At 43.0% G+C, this 14887-nt stretch overlaps 1 protein-coding gene across 6 annotated transcripts in view; it reads left to right on the top strand.

Annotated features, from left to right (window-relative positions):
* Positions 1-3732, top strand: part of rnf220a (ring finger protein 220a) — a 617071-nt gene extending 613339 nt beyond the window's left edge. For all 6 annotated transcript variants that reach the window (XM_072510766.1, XM_072510765.1, XM_072510764.1 and 3 more), the window contains one exon: positions 1964-3732. In XM_072510766.1, coding sequence (XP_072366867.1) covers positions 1964-2035 — 72 coding nt within the window. In that variant the 3' untranslated portion in view covers positions 2036-3732. The remainder of the gene's footprint in view (positions 1-1963) is intronic.
* Positions 3733-14887: the final 11155 nt, after the last annotated feature.

Genomic DNA, 14887 nt, shown 5'->3' with positions numbered 1-14887 from the left:
TGATCAGTCGCTAACTGAATGGATTTATCAGCTTTTAAAAAACTGAGAAAATTCAGTTTTAGGCAGTCCTAATGTTTACTGTGCTCCGACAAATTGTTATTGCAATCTCTGTATAATGAGCTTACCACATTTTGTCTGCTGTTATAATACATCAGCTCTGGGCATTCCAATGCCATGTTGCATACGTAGTCATTCACCATATCACTTTAGATTAATGTAAATCAGAGCAAAATTGCATTTTATCTGGTTTAGTTGTTTGGTTTATGAGAGACTTGTACTTTTCATTTTATCCTATTACATTTCTTTATTTGAAAGTGTTTTTGAGACAACTCCTTTATTAGCATTAAAGTTTATTTCACGTCCCTTTTAAATTGTCACTGTGGTTGAAATGACTACCAGGGTTTTTTGTACTAATGATCTGGCTGGTCAGAATTATGGGATTACATTTTTTAAATGGCAGAAATCAGTTTTGGTTGATCTGTTTTTGGTTGATCTGTTTTTAGCTTTATTAAAGTAAACACTAAAAATAATTAAATCTAGCTACTGTAGCCTGTTCAACATAGTGTAAAATGGTTTCAGCATTTCCTATGCTTGGAGCTTTATATCAGACGTGGAACAAAAATAATAAAGTAGCTGCTTTACTGATATTTTAGATTAGACAATATGTCAATCAATTAAGCTTTTGGATACAAATTAAGGATGAGCTGATTAGCATCTAATGAGGAGTAGTGAGAATGGATTGAAAAAATACATGTTGACTAGTAGGCAATGTGAATTGTAGTTATGAAGAGTGTGTGATGGGGAAATAACCATTGTAAGTAACATTCTAATATGGAATATTGTTGTGGCCAGTACAATCCGATAAATAATAATCTTTATCTTAACTTTGATGGAATTGCTGAGAAATATTGTACTTAAAGGGAAAGGAAATAATATTTGTTCATGTGGCACCACCCTCCTTACCCCTTCAGTGCATGTTTAAAATTAGTAATCTCTCTTGGCGTTTTTTGTGGGATAGTTATTATCCTTAACAGAGGCCTGCTTTGATCGTGTTCCTATTCTCCCGGCATCCCCAGTGATGGCACTGGCTGAGGGGAAGACTAGGCACTCTTAAGCAGTTCTACTGATAGCAATGGGGATAGCAGAATAGGCTGTGACTTTGGATTGGCATTGAAGCCACTTGATCCTAGGATAACTTGCTGCATGAAAAGGATTTGCTAAACCTAGGTGAGGTTCTTACATCCAAAGGAAAATCAAAAGTTCAATTGCCTTGAATTGTCAAGCCACACCTAACAGTTTATTGGATAAAAATATTACAAAAGACCTGGGCCTTACTTGAGGAAATGGTATAAAGTGCAAAATAACATCAAGGAGAGAATATTTTTAATGGAGCATGAAGAGATATCATAGAATTTACAGTGCAGAAGGAGGCCGTTCGGCCCATCGAGTCTGCACCAGTCCTTGGAAAGAGCACCCTACTTAATCGCACTCCTCCAACCTATCCACGTAACCCAGTAACTCTACCTAACCTTTTGGACACTAAGGGGCAATTTAGCGTGACCAATCCACCTAACCTGCACATCTGTGGATAGTGGGAGGAAACCGGAGTTTCCGGAGGAAACCCATGCAGACACGGGGGGAACATGCAAACTCCGCACTGACAGTCACCCGAGTGGAAATATTATAGTTAGGACGTCTGCCTTGAAAAGTATAAGTCTATATTGGAAGCAATTTTTGTTATTTCTACTAATTTATAGAGTTGGAGAAAAGTTTGAAATCATGACCCTTTCATTATTCTTGGAAAAATATGTGAAATATGCAATAGTGCTGTAAAAAAATAATACTCTGTGATGGGTTAAATGAGCAATAATGATAATTACCTTTTCCACATTAAAACGAAAGAAGGTGAATTGCCAATTTGTGACCTTTTCTAGTGTTTAATTGAGTTTTTCTTCTTTTTCAGGGGGCCAAAAAGCTATGTCCACAGTGCAACACCATCACATCTCCCGGTGATCTTAGACGTGTGTATTTGTGAAGGAGTGGGATGTGGGGGATAAAAGGCAACAGTTACCCTGAGGCCACGTTAATCACAATGCCTCACAACAGGAAGAGGACCATGAACAATTGTGGGGTGGCACCAAAAAAATGTACAAATATTCCATTTTTGTTTTTCTCTTAAGTGTGTGGAAGGAGAGAAGCCGCCCATCCAAGATGAAAACCTGATAATGCTGTTTGTTGTATTAATAAATAAGGAACCCCTATTCCCCATCCGAGTTTTATCAGATGATTGATGGCCAGAACATAACACACAAACTCCTCCATAAACCCTGCTGACTGGAGCTACGTTTACCAGAAGACATTCTGGGCTGTGCATTGTGAATGGACCTGTACTGTGTTCTATTGTGGTGTTATAGTGACAAAACAAAACAAAAGATGAAGCACATGTAATATAAATTATGTATGTTTACACCATTGATTGTGTATAAACGGAATAGACTTATGAACAGTGCATACTAATAAGTCCTTAATCACTTTGAGAGAGAAAAGAGAAGTAAGATGCATTAAATTTCAGTATTTTTTACCCAGGCTACCTAAGATTTAAATGTCTTGAGTAGTTGGTTAAAAAAGAATCTGATTTGATGAATAATTTGTGGTGTATATTTCTCATTCAGATTAAAGGAACAGTTTCAGTAATGCCTGTAATAATACCCATAACTTAAATACTAAAGGATGTAGACAAGTTGTCTTGTCTTAGTTGTAACAAATGGGCTACTTGTACTAGAAGCCTGACCCATTTAAAATATCAGGCTGCCGCAGTAACAGACCCCTGAGGGAGAACCAGACTGACCCCTATGTAGAGGCTGCAGCCCACTCCCTAAGGTGGAAGCTGCGTTAGTTCTTGTGGACCAGCGTTGTGCTGTGTGTCTCAGTTGTACCAGAATATGTAACCAGTTATAATGTTTGTTATTCATGTGAAAAATCCTGGAATATACTGAAGAACCTGACGGTAGATTTTTGAACGTAATGCAGATATTCTGTGATTACCAGTTGCCTATAACAATTGGCAACCCTGCCCTTTCACAAAATGATAATAAAATTGGCTTCATTTACTGTTCCTGAAAATCTTTCAAATGTTGCCAATTGTTAAAGTTTGTATAGCCCATCATTATAGGTCTCACCGTTTTAGTGTTGTCTTGTTAATAAGGTGGTTGGACCTTGGTTGCTGGTTCTCTTTTGTCTTACATTTATGCTACAGTCTGGGACAGTCACTAAAATGTGCAGCTCGCTAGCATATAAGATGCTTGGCTCCCAAGGAACAGATTATAAAGGGATTAGAGAAATTAAAATTCTACTTTGTTCTTTACAAAACACATGTGGGCCATGACATATACACAGGTCTAAAAAGAAATAAGAATTATATGAATTTATTGTAGTAATTGACCATTGATGTAAAAAGAATCTCCTGGCTAAAGCAGGCTATATGGTGACCTTTAAACATACCCTTTTGATGTTGGTTGGACATAGTTGCAATTCCTTACAATTTTATTTCCTTTTTTTCTCTTTAATAGCCAGTTGCTGTTTTGATGTTTCCAATCATCCCTTGAGCACTGTATTTTTTAAAAACAAATGTTGCCACAGTTCATGTAATATGGCTTTAATGGACAAAGCTTGAAATATCCATTAACACACTGGCATTTGCTAATAAAAAGTTCAAAGTCGTTGCAGAATAAACTGTGGATGTCTGTGCTAGTACAGAACCAAATGGCTTCATTGTAAGTCATCTCTCAATTTGCTTTTTACACGTTGTTTAGTATTCTAGAGTATTGCTTTTGAAAATAGATTCATGTGGTTTATTCTCTCGCACAATGGGTTCTGGATTATTATTTGGATAGAAGTACTAACAGTAGTGTCAGCCTACTTGGAAACCAAAGCAAGTCAAAAAGACAAGGCAAATATTTCCTTGTTGATCTGGCCATTCTGTGGCACCTTTTCACAGTTGACACCCTTTATCTTTGGGTGATTGGATCAGCTTCTTTCCATTGATCGTTAAAGATCCAGAATCAAATGATTCAAGTAGGCTCGGGTCAGTATATCCATGAAACCTGGCCTTAAAAATGGTACTAATTTGAAACCTTCCGGACAACCCACCTAACCATCATTGAAGAAATATCAAGGTCAGTGATCTCAAATTCTGGAAGAAGGAGAACAAATTTTGCAGTTGGCAGTGAAGCCATTTGTGTTGCGAAACTTAAGGTCATGAACTAAGTTAACCAGTTATTATTACATATCCTGATATTGAGCCAAAGTAGTGACATTTGCAGTAAAAGTTTAATTAATGGGTTGCTCATGCTCTGTAAAAGTGCACTATAGGGGCAGTACTCCGTGGCTGACAGTAATTTCTCATTTGAGTGGTTCTTATTTTCAGTGAACGTGTTGAACTCTCAAATGGTAATACTAACTGGGCAGTGCCAGCAGATATGAATAACCACATCCTGGCATATGTTTGGCCTTTAGCTTAAACTTGGCTTAAACATTTTGCTTTTTTCCCCTAAATGGGAATGGTTCAACATATTTTTTCATTCTATTTCATGAGGTACTACTTATCAGGGCATTTCTTTGAACCCAATCACATCACAATAGGAAACACTGCTTTTCACATCCTCCATTGTGTTTCTTTTGTAGAAGTCTCATTCTTTTATGCTTCTTATTAACTGTAGTGGGCAGATTAAGTGAATGACATACAGATCAAAATCGTGACTGGGTGCTTGAATATTTCTTTCTACCCTGTATGATTTCTTTGTCATGGTCTATGAGAAGATATGTGAAATTAAGACAGTGTTACTCATGCTACAGTTCCTCCTCCAACCCTGCAGTGAGGAAACTTTCATTTATTTCAGTGCCTATTCTTGTCAACCCAGCTCAGACCAAGAACTTCCAGCTGCTTGACTCCAGTTCTTTACATCCCCTTCAAAAAAGGCTGTTGTAATTCTTGAGTAATTGTATCAAAATGTATTTTGTTTTGGCATTTTTCAATTTGTTGAGAGCAGATTGCAGTTGACACCTAATGTGATTGGCTTTGAATTTTTATGGTTTTCTAATCCCAGAATGTGTATTGAGAGCATCCATGAGGCAATTTGATCACCTTGTGTTCAGTGTGTGCAAGATATTTCTTTTATTCAATCCTCAGGAGCTACTCTGACTTTGTGTACCCTGCTTCAATTCTTTAATATAGACAAGGAGATTTAAGTTGGATAATAGTGTATGTGTGAGAGGAATGCACTCACTAACAAAGATTACGTAATTTTGTTAATCTTTTATGTTCTTCCACATTTTTATTCTTTATTACAATTATTTTCACTTAGCAAGTGTTTCTGTCCATTTTTCGTAAATGTGCATCTGATTTACATTACGGTGACACTGCTAACAAAATCCCACTGAATCCCATGCTACTTAGGTAGAGAGATTTTGAAATTTCTTAAGTTCACAAAAACATCCAGTTCAAACCTTGAATTTAAAGACACAGCTGGAGGATGCTGTGTACCGAGCATCTTTTCTCGCCAGATGGGATGTGATGGTGGTGTTTGTAGCATACCTTTTATAATCTTTTCCACTGGTGGTCTGCAATCAGTATTCGAAGGCTTGACTCAAATGAGCAAAGGAAAGGGATTTGACCGTATTAGTTCCTCATTAGCATCATATTTCTGAAGAACTGCTTAACTTCTCTATAATGCTGTGTTCACTGCCAGACTTGTAATCAACCAACTGAAGCGAGTGATTTTAAGAGGCAGGCACCCTTTATAGTTAAAGTGATAAACCTGTTTGGGGGTTAAGTGTTCACTTGCTCAGGGTATTGACCTACCTTGATCTGAGCTCACAGCTGTTTCTTCGCTTCACACTCTTTCCTCCCCCCGACCCAAAAAAGGTTTCCCCATTCAAATAGCAATGTAGTTTACGTGTTTACAATTCTTTTGGACAAAATGAAATAAGTTCACTCCTTATATCCCTGATGTTTGTGCGAGGTGCACAATAGCAAGTCTTTGAATCAAAATCCCAGCCACTGCAGATGGAGAATAAAAACTAATTGACACCACCACCCAGACGTTCTTTGTTGCCTGGATGCGCATGATGTTTATCAAAGACAGATTAATGTGAAGCTGTGTTTCGTCCTACTCATCCCTGCAGTTCCTCTTAACAGTGAAACAATATGGTGACGTCCATGTGCGAACACAGAACATTTTGTTCCAAAGTTGACTTATGAATTCTGTAGTAAAAATTGGTTAATGCTGGAAATACGCAGCAGATAAGGCAACGTCTGTGGGAGAGAATCAGTTAACGTTTCAGCTTGGTAAGCTTCTGTTAGAATTAAAATGTTAGAAATATAACAGGTCTTACAAAGGTACAGAGACAGGGTAAGGACAAAAGGGGAGGCCTGTGAAGTGTGGAAGGCAAGGGAGATTAAATAAACTGTACAAGGGAAAGGTAAATGGGAATATGAGACAAGTAAACAAAAAATTAGTGAAGGACGTATAATTATAAAAAGCAAAATTATCACTGCCGAAAATAGGGCCAACGGTTTTGATTTGAGATCAAAGGTAAATTTCAATTTTGTACACCATATTTACTGCTCATGTTGTGGTGTCTACAATGGGACACAAACTGGGTGACTACTTTGCAGAACATGTCCTTAGCCCATAAACACGCCCAGAGCTTCTGGTCATCTGTCATTTTAATTCTTCATCGCATTCTGACATCTTGGTCCTAGTCCAGTGAAGCTCAACATAAATTTAAGGAACTTTACAGCCTTTTGGCCCTGGCATTGAGTTCAACATTTTCAGATTATAGCCACTGTCCCAATTTTTTCGGGCCGCAGCTGTTGGTGATTTTTCTCCTATTCCCATTTGTACATCCTCTAGACCCATTTTTGTTTGTCTCTTGTCCCGTTATCGTCATTGTTTGTCTTGCACCATCAATCCTTTTGCCATTTGGCGTCTCCTGCATTCCACCCTATCACAGGCCTTTCCATTTGTGCTTTCCCCACCGTTCGCTGCCTCTTGTTGCCTGAAACCAGTTACATCTCTAACTCTTTCCAGTTCTGGTAAAGGGTAACCTTGTTTTCCCCCCCACAGATGTCTGCCTGAGCAGGTTATTTTTCTGATTTCTTCAAATTCCCAGCATTTGCAGGATTGTGTCTTTGTATTATGAGCTCTGAATTTTAGAATGAAAGTTGATGTACAATGAAAAGATTTTGCGTTTATGGCAAAGGAATTTTAATCTGATTCTACTATGCCTGTCTCGGTTTGAATTGACTATTTTAATGGATGTCTAGCTTGTAGGCAATTTATGCTCCTGTTTGCCCTTTTAAATCTTTGGAAATATATAAATGCCTCTATTATAGTTTTCGTTCTTGCAGCATCCTCTGCTTTGATCACAATTGTCTTATAATTTGGTTTACAGAAAGCCCATTTCGTACAAGGAAAAATGGGTAGTACTCTAATCTTTCCTTCCACCATTCTAGTAAGGCAACATATTGCTCAAGATTAACCAGGAGGAGAATTACTCAAAGGAAAATGAATAGGGTCTCAAACATGGAAAATCTGTTACAAAAGATGAATGCCACACAATGACCAGAAACGATTCTCTGGCCCTCCCTCCCAGAATTTCTTGTTTGTTTTTTAATCCTCCAAGCATCATTCCATGGCAGAAGAGCAAGCCAAATATCCTTTAAAGTATAACTTGACTTATTACCCCAAATTCCCTTTACCTGGAAAAGGTGCTCTCTATATTGTCTTTCCCCTGCTCTTTGAAAAAGATGGGAATGGGGGGTTCGGAGGTGGGTGGGTGCTAGATATAAGGGCCTCATTGGGGGTGCCTGTCTACTTTAAATTATATGATGCTCCAATGTGTTCTGTTATATTACTGGTTTGCCTCAGCAATAATGATTTTGATTTGATTCATTTTTAATATCTAGAATTTTGCTTAATTTTCTAATTACATCCTGGAACATTAGCCAGTGGTGACTTCATTCAGCACATGATGTAGCAGCCTATAAATGAGGATTCGGAAGACCTAACAATAAAAGTAAACTGTGGAATGAACAAAATAAGGCCAAAGATGTAACAAGTTAAAACTGCATTTTTATGAGTGTGCTTCCTACCCCCACTGAACATTTAAACAGCAGGACTGCATTGTGGGTAAGAAAAGGATACTGTAAGGTTGAGTGATTTAACCACCTTCTGTCTGGTTTGCAATGTAAAGTTGATGCATTCTGTGCTTGACGTTGGCATAGACCAAAAGCCTTTTATTGTAGAATTTGCGCTTTGTGTCTCCGTGTGAAGCCTGTACCTTAAAGTATTGAATTTCTGAGTCTTGCTGTTGAAATACTTGTAAAGAAAATAATAAATTTTTTGTAACTCACCATATATAAAAGAGTAATGAGCTATTCTTTATGATGTAAATACAGTACAGAACATTGACTTGTGTCAGTTAATCAGCAGAAAAATGAATAGTATGAGACTATTTGTCAGTAATAGGCAGTGGGGTGGCACGGTGGTTAGCACTGCTGCCTCACAGAGCCAGGGACCTGGGGCGGGATTCTCCTTTCCAGGGACTAAGTCCCCAGGCCGTCGGGAAAACCGGCACGAACCACTCCGGCGTCAACAGCCCCCGAAGGTTCCGGGGACTAGGTGGACGCCGGAGGGCCGGTGTGATCTCGGGCATGCTTGGAACCGCCGGCGTGGTTCCGCGCATGCGCAGACCATCCAGCGTATTCTGGCGCATGCGCAGGGGGTTGTCTTTGCACCGGCCCAGGCCTGCCCGCAGATCGTTGGGCCCCGATCGCGGCCCAGGCCACCGTGGGGGCCCGCCCCGGGGTCTGATCCCCCCCGAGGACTGCCCCAGCCGACTTAACTGCCAGGTCCCAACGTGTGGGACCATGTCTAATCCACGCCACTGGGACGGGCCAAAAACAGACGGCCGCTCGGCCCATTGGGCCCGAGAGAATTGCCGGGGGGGCGCTGCCAATGGCCCCTGACTGGCGTACCGTGAACCCCACCCAAAAACCGGTGCCGGAGAATACAGCAGCCGGCCTCGGTGCCCACCCCGGGAATTCTCTGACCCGGCGGGGGGTCGGAGAATCCCGCTGCTGGTTTTGATTCTGACTTCGGATAACTATGGAGTTTGTACATTCTCCCCACATCTGTGTGCTACGGTTTTGTCCCACAGGCCAAAGTAGTGCAGGTTAGATGGCTTGGGCGTGACAAATTATCCCTTAGGGCATGGTAATAAGGCGGGGGATTGGGCCTAGGTAGGGTTCTAAGTGTTGGTGATGGGCTGGCATGGGGAGAATGTGCAAACTCCACACAGACAGTGACCCAAGGCTGGAATTGAACCTGGTCTCTGGCACTGTGAGGCAGCAGTGCTAACACTGCCACCATGCTGCCCACAACAAACCAAACTGATCATTCCAAACTGCTCTGAAATAATCCACGACTTGTGTATTTGATAGTCAACTGCCAATTCATTCATGATGTGTGCATCAGCATGCAGTCATTTACGACCACCTGTTTACTGAATGAATGGACTCAGCCAACTGTCCACTTCCTCCTGTGAGAAACCGCAGCCACGCACAAACTGGCTATTTTGGAATAAAGATTACGCCAACTTCAGATTCCTCTTCCAGATTGCAGCTATACTAAACTTAAAAGCAATAATGCTTCATTATATTTTTAATCAACTCTGAATGCACAAATAAAAATTTGTTCCTTTTCCTTGTGCAACAGATGTGTGATTTCAAGATTTATACTGATTTGAAGCTTTCGTTTTACTGCCGGATATTAATTAGTAGACACGTCTGGGTCAACACACAGGACATCTTGTAATGGTCCCTTTGTCACACGACTAAATTGCTTTTCAACTTGGCTGTTTATCTGGCTTAATTGTGGCACACATCTGAGTCACAACAGACTAGTGAAGGCAGTCATTTTAATTCATAATCAATATGAATTCAGTGATACACATCATTTACATGCCTTTTTTATGCCAATCACTTGAACATTTGACATTTTCCACCAGCACTCATAATGCATATTTCTCAAGCCAAGAATGGAGTTCAAAAATGTAGCTACTTTGCTATAGTTATGACAGAAAAGACAAAAAGGAAAAAAATAAGACTTGTGTATAGACACAAAGCGAAAGGAAGGCAAGGCTTTCTTGCCACCTGTTGGCAATAGACGTCATAGCATACACAGTACAGCGATCTATACTTGCTAGAAGAACTGAGAAACATGGGATTGTAGGTTTGTTGCTTTGGAAGAGGTTATATTGGAATGGTGGGATTATTTTCTGAAATAGCTTCATAGTTAGCACTGCTGCACCCCAGTGCCAGGCACCTAGGTTTAATTCCAGCCTCGGGTGACCGCGTGGAGTCTGCACGTTCTCCCGGTGACTGCGTGGGTTTCCTCCGGGTGCTCCGGTTTCCTCCCACAGTCCAAAGATGTGCAGGTTAGGTGCATTGGCCATGCTAAATTGCCCTTCGTGTTCTAAAAGGTTACGGGGTTAGAGTGGGGATCTGACCCTAGGTAGGGTGCTCTTTCAGAGGGTTGGTGCAGTCTTGATGTGCCGAATGGCCTCCTGCACTAGGGATTCTAAATACATTCTATAGCCTAACATATTCTTCAGCAGCACAATTTTGTTATTGCCATGAACACTAAAATCTTCCGCATAAAATGCCATATCACTGATAGTGTCATTGAGCAAAGCTTTGTACCCATTGCTCACATGCCATCTCTATGAATAACTAAGCCAAATGCGCTCAAGTCTTGGTGTTTCGAATTATAGAATCACAGATCGGCTGCAGCACAGAAGGGGTCATTTGGGCCTTCATGTTCATGCCAGTTCGCTGTGAGAGCAACTCATAGTCCCACTCCCCAGCCCTTTCCTCTTGGTCCTGTACTTTTTTTTCTCTACAGGTGATTATTGAATTCCCTTTTGAAAGTCACTATTGAAGCGATCTCCACACCATCCAGGTAGTCCATTCCAGATGCTAACCACTTGCTGCATAAAGATGGTTTTTCTCATGTTACCCTTTGTTCATTCTTCAATCTCCTCAAATTCTCTATTTGTCAATCCTTCTGCCAATAGAAACATTCCAATTTATCTACTCTGTCTAGACCCTCTCATGATTTTGAACACCTCTATCAAATCTCCTCTTAACCTTATCTTCTAAGGAGAACAATGTCACGTTCTCCTATCTAGTCACTTATCGAAAACCCATCATTCCCTTTTGTGCACACTCTCTAGAGCCTTCACATCCTTCCTGAAGTGCAGTGCTTACAATTGGGCACAATGCTCCATTTGAGGCTCAACCAGCATTTTATAAAGAAATAAGAAAACAACATAGGAACTATACCAAGAAAATAACAGGATGGGAAAGATGGCAAGTGATGTTTTTGGAACAAGATCAGAAGCAGTTGATAGCAGCAGGGCCAAAGGTGAGGGAATTTGTCATTGAATTTGTTCAAGAGATGGATGTGAGATTTTCCAGGGCTGGGTGGTGACTGCAGTGAAAATGGAGGAACATGGGACATCAAGGGTAGTGAGTAAGATGATGATGTCAGAAATAATCTTACTGGTGATCCATACTTTGGTAGTGGGTAGGTTAGGTTGGGGTTAGCAATGTTTAGGGGAGACTTTATTTGAAGTGTATGGTGTGCAAGGGCAGCAAGACTGAGTTCACCCCATTTAGGTGTGTGAGCCTAAACCTGAATGAGTCGACCCTTATTTCCTACCTCCTCTTGGTATGTAATTAATTGAGTCTGCTCCGCCATTCAATCATGGCTGATATGTTTCTCATCCCCATTCTCCTGCCTTCTCCCCATAACCCCTAATCCCCTTTTTTTAAAAAAGACTTTTATTCAAAGTTTTTCAACAAAATATAAATATGCAAAATATCAAAAGTACAACCAAAGAGCAACAAAAGGCCATCCCAACAACCCCGACACTTCAGCCCCTCTGACACCAACCCCAAACCATGTCCTGCCTTCCCCCTTTTTTTTAACAAACAATTTTATTGAGGGTTTTTTTGGCATTGTAAACAGTTACAGCTAACAGAAATGTGCAAACATCAATATAAAACCATCAATATAAAACCACTACTTCAATCAAACCATACTGCACATGCCCGCTCCTCTCCCCTAGACACTACCCGCCTATTTATCCCTCTTACTCTACTCTAATCTCCCCCCTCCTCTTCCTCTTCCCCCCCCACCCCCCCTTCCCTGCTGACGTTCACTCTCCCGCGAAGAAGTCGATGAATGGTTGCCACCTTCGGGCGAACCCCAGTACAGATCCCCTCAAGGCGAACTTAATTTTTTCCATACCCAGAAAACTTGACATGTCTGAAAGCCATAGTTCGGTCTTCGGGGGTTTTGAGTCCCCCCATGCCAGCAGTATCCGCCGTCGGGCTATCGGGGAAGCAAAGACCAGAACATCGGCCTCTTTCTCCTCCTGGACCCCCGAGTCTTCCGAGACCCCATAAATTGCCACCACTGGACTCATCACTACCCTTGTTTTCAGCACCTGGGACATGACCCCCGCAAATACCTCCCGGTACCCTCTAAGCTTAGGGCATGCCCAAAACATGTGAACATGGTTCGCTAGTCCTCCCGTGCATTTAGCGCACTTATCCTCTACCCCAAAGAATTTGCTCATCCGAGCTACCGTCATGTGGGCCCGGTGAACGACCTTAAATTGAATCAGGCCAAGCCTGGCACATGTTGCGGTTGAATTTATCGTACTCAGAGCTTCCGCCCACATCCCGTCCTCGATCTCCCTGCCGAGCTCCTCCTCCCATTTGAGTTTCAGTTCCTCCGTCTGGGACTCTTCCCCCTTCATGAGCACCTTGTAGATATCCAAGACTCTACCCTCTCCTCCTTCTCCTCTGGAGACTGTTCTGTCCTGGATCCCTATTGGCGGGAGGCGTGGGGAGGATGGGACCTGTCTGCGTACAAAGTCCCGCACTGTAAGTACCTAAAGTAATTTCCCCTTACCAGCCCAAATTTCTCCAAGCCCCTCAAACTCGCAAAGCTCCCCTCCAGGAACATATCGCCCACCCTCCCCACCCCCGCCATGTTCCCGGGGGCGAATCGATGGTTATCACATATTGGAGCCCAAACAGACGCACCCCCCCCACCCTCCCCCCACCCCCCACATGCCTTGTCCACTGGCCCCATATCCGCAGGGCCGCCCCCACTACCGGGCTGGTGGAGTACCTGGCCAGCGACAGCAGTAGGGGAGCCGTGACCAGGGCTGCCAAACTGGTGCCCCTGCACTAAGCCACCTCCACTCGCTCCCAGATAGACCCCGTACCCACCATCCACTTCCTTATCATGGCTATGTTAGCCGCCCAGTAGAAGGTGATCAGACTTGGCAATGCCAGTCCCCCCTCGCTGCGGCTCCTTTCAAGGATCGCCCTCTTCACCCGCGGGGATTTTCTCGCCCAGACAAAGCTCATGATGATTTTGCCAGTCCTTTTGAAGAAGGACCGTGGGATAAAGATCGGGAGGCACTGGAAGATGAACAGAAATCTAGGGAGGATTGTCATCTTTACAGTCTGCACCCTCCCCGCCAGTGACAGCGGGAGTGCATCCCATCTCCGAAACTCCCTCTTCATTTGTTCCACCACCCTAGTCAAATTTAACTTATGCAACCTGCCCCAGTCTCGTGCCACCTGTATCCCCAAGTACCGGAAACTTTCCAGCACCAGGCTAAATGGCAGCTCCCTCAGTCTATTCTCCTGGCCCCTTGCCTGCACCACAAACATCTCACTCTTGGCCATATTTAATTTGTACCCTGAAAACCGGCTCAACTTCCTCAATATTTCCAATATATTTTCCATCCCGGCCAGTGGGTCCGACACGTACAGGAGCAGGTCGTCCGCATAGAGAGAGACCCTATCCTCCATCACCCCCCCCTAGTCATTCCCTTCCATCCCTTCGCAGCTCTCAGCGCCATCGCCAATGGCTCTATGGCCAGCGCGAACAGCAACGGGGAGAGTGGGAACCCCTGTCTGGTCCCGCGGTGTAGTCTGAAATAATCTGACATTATCCTGTTCGTCCTAACGCTAGCTTTTGGGGCCTGATACAATAGTCTGACCCAATTAACCAGTCCCTCCCCGAACCCAAACCGTCCAAGCACCTCCCACAAATAGCCCCACTCCACCCGGTCGAAGGCCTTCTCAGCGTCCATTGCCACCACTACCTCCACCTCCTTGCCCGTCGGGGGCATCATGATCACATTAATCAATCTTGTCAAGTTAGCTGTCAGTTGCCTGCCTTTCACAAACCCTGCCTGATCGTCCTCAATCACCTCCGGTACGCAGTCCTCAATTCTAATCGCCAGGACCTTGGCATCCACATTGATTAGGGAGATTGGCCTGTATGACCTGCAGGATTCTGGGTCCTTGTCCTGCTTTAGTATCAGCGAGATGGTGGCTTGCGACATCATTGGTGGCAGGGTCCCTCTGTCCCTTGCCTCATTAAAAACCCTTGTCAGGACCGGTCCCACTACCTCCGAGAACTTCTTGTAAAACTCTACTGGGTATCCATCCGGTCCCGGGGCTTTCCCCGACTGCATGGCCTTCAGGCCCCCAATACCTCCTCCGCTCTAATCGGGGCCCCCAGCCCGTCCACTAGTCCCCTGCCTACTTTTGGGAAGGTTAGTCCATCCAGGAACCTTTTCATCTCCTCCGGCTCTTCCGGGGGTTCTGAAGTGTACAGCTTACTATAGAAGTCCCAAAATACCTTATTCAGTCCTGCCGGGTCCTCCACTCTGCTCCCCTCCCCATCAACCACTCTACTTATTTCCCTGGCCGCCTCCGTCTTCCTGAGTT

The sequence above is a fragment of the Scyliorhinus torazame genome, chromosome 7, assembly GCF_047496885.1.
Source record: "Scyliorhinus torazame isolate Kashiwa2021f chromosome 7, sScyTor2.1, whole genome shotgun sequence".
Classification (NCBI taxonomy): Eukaryota; Metazoa; Chordata; class Chondrichthyes; order Carcharhiniformes; family Scyliorhinidae; genus Scyliorhinus; species Scyliorhinus torazame.
The sequence above is the reverse complement of the archived record's forward strand: the minus strand, read 5'-3'. Positions and strand labels throughout refer to the sequence as shown.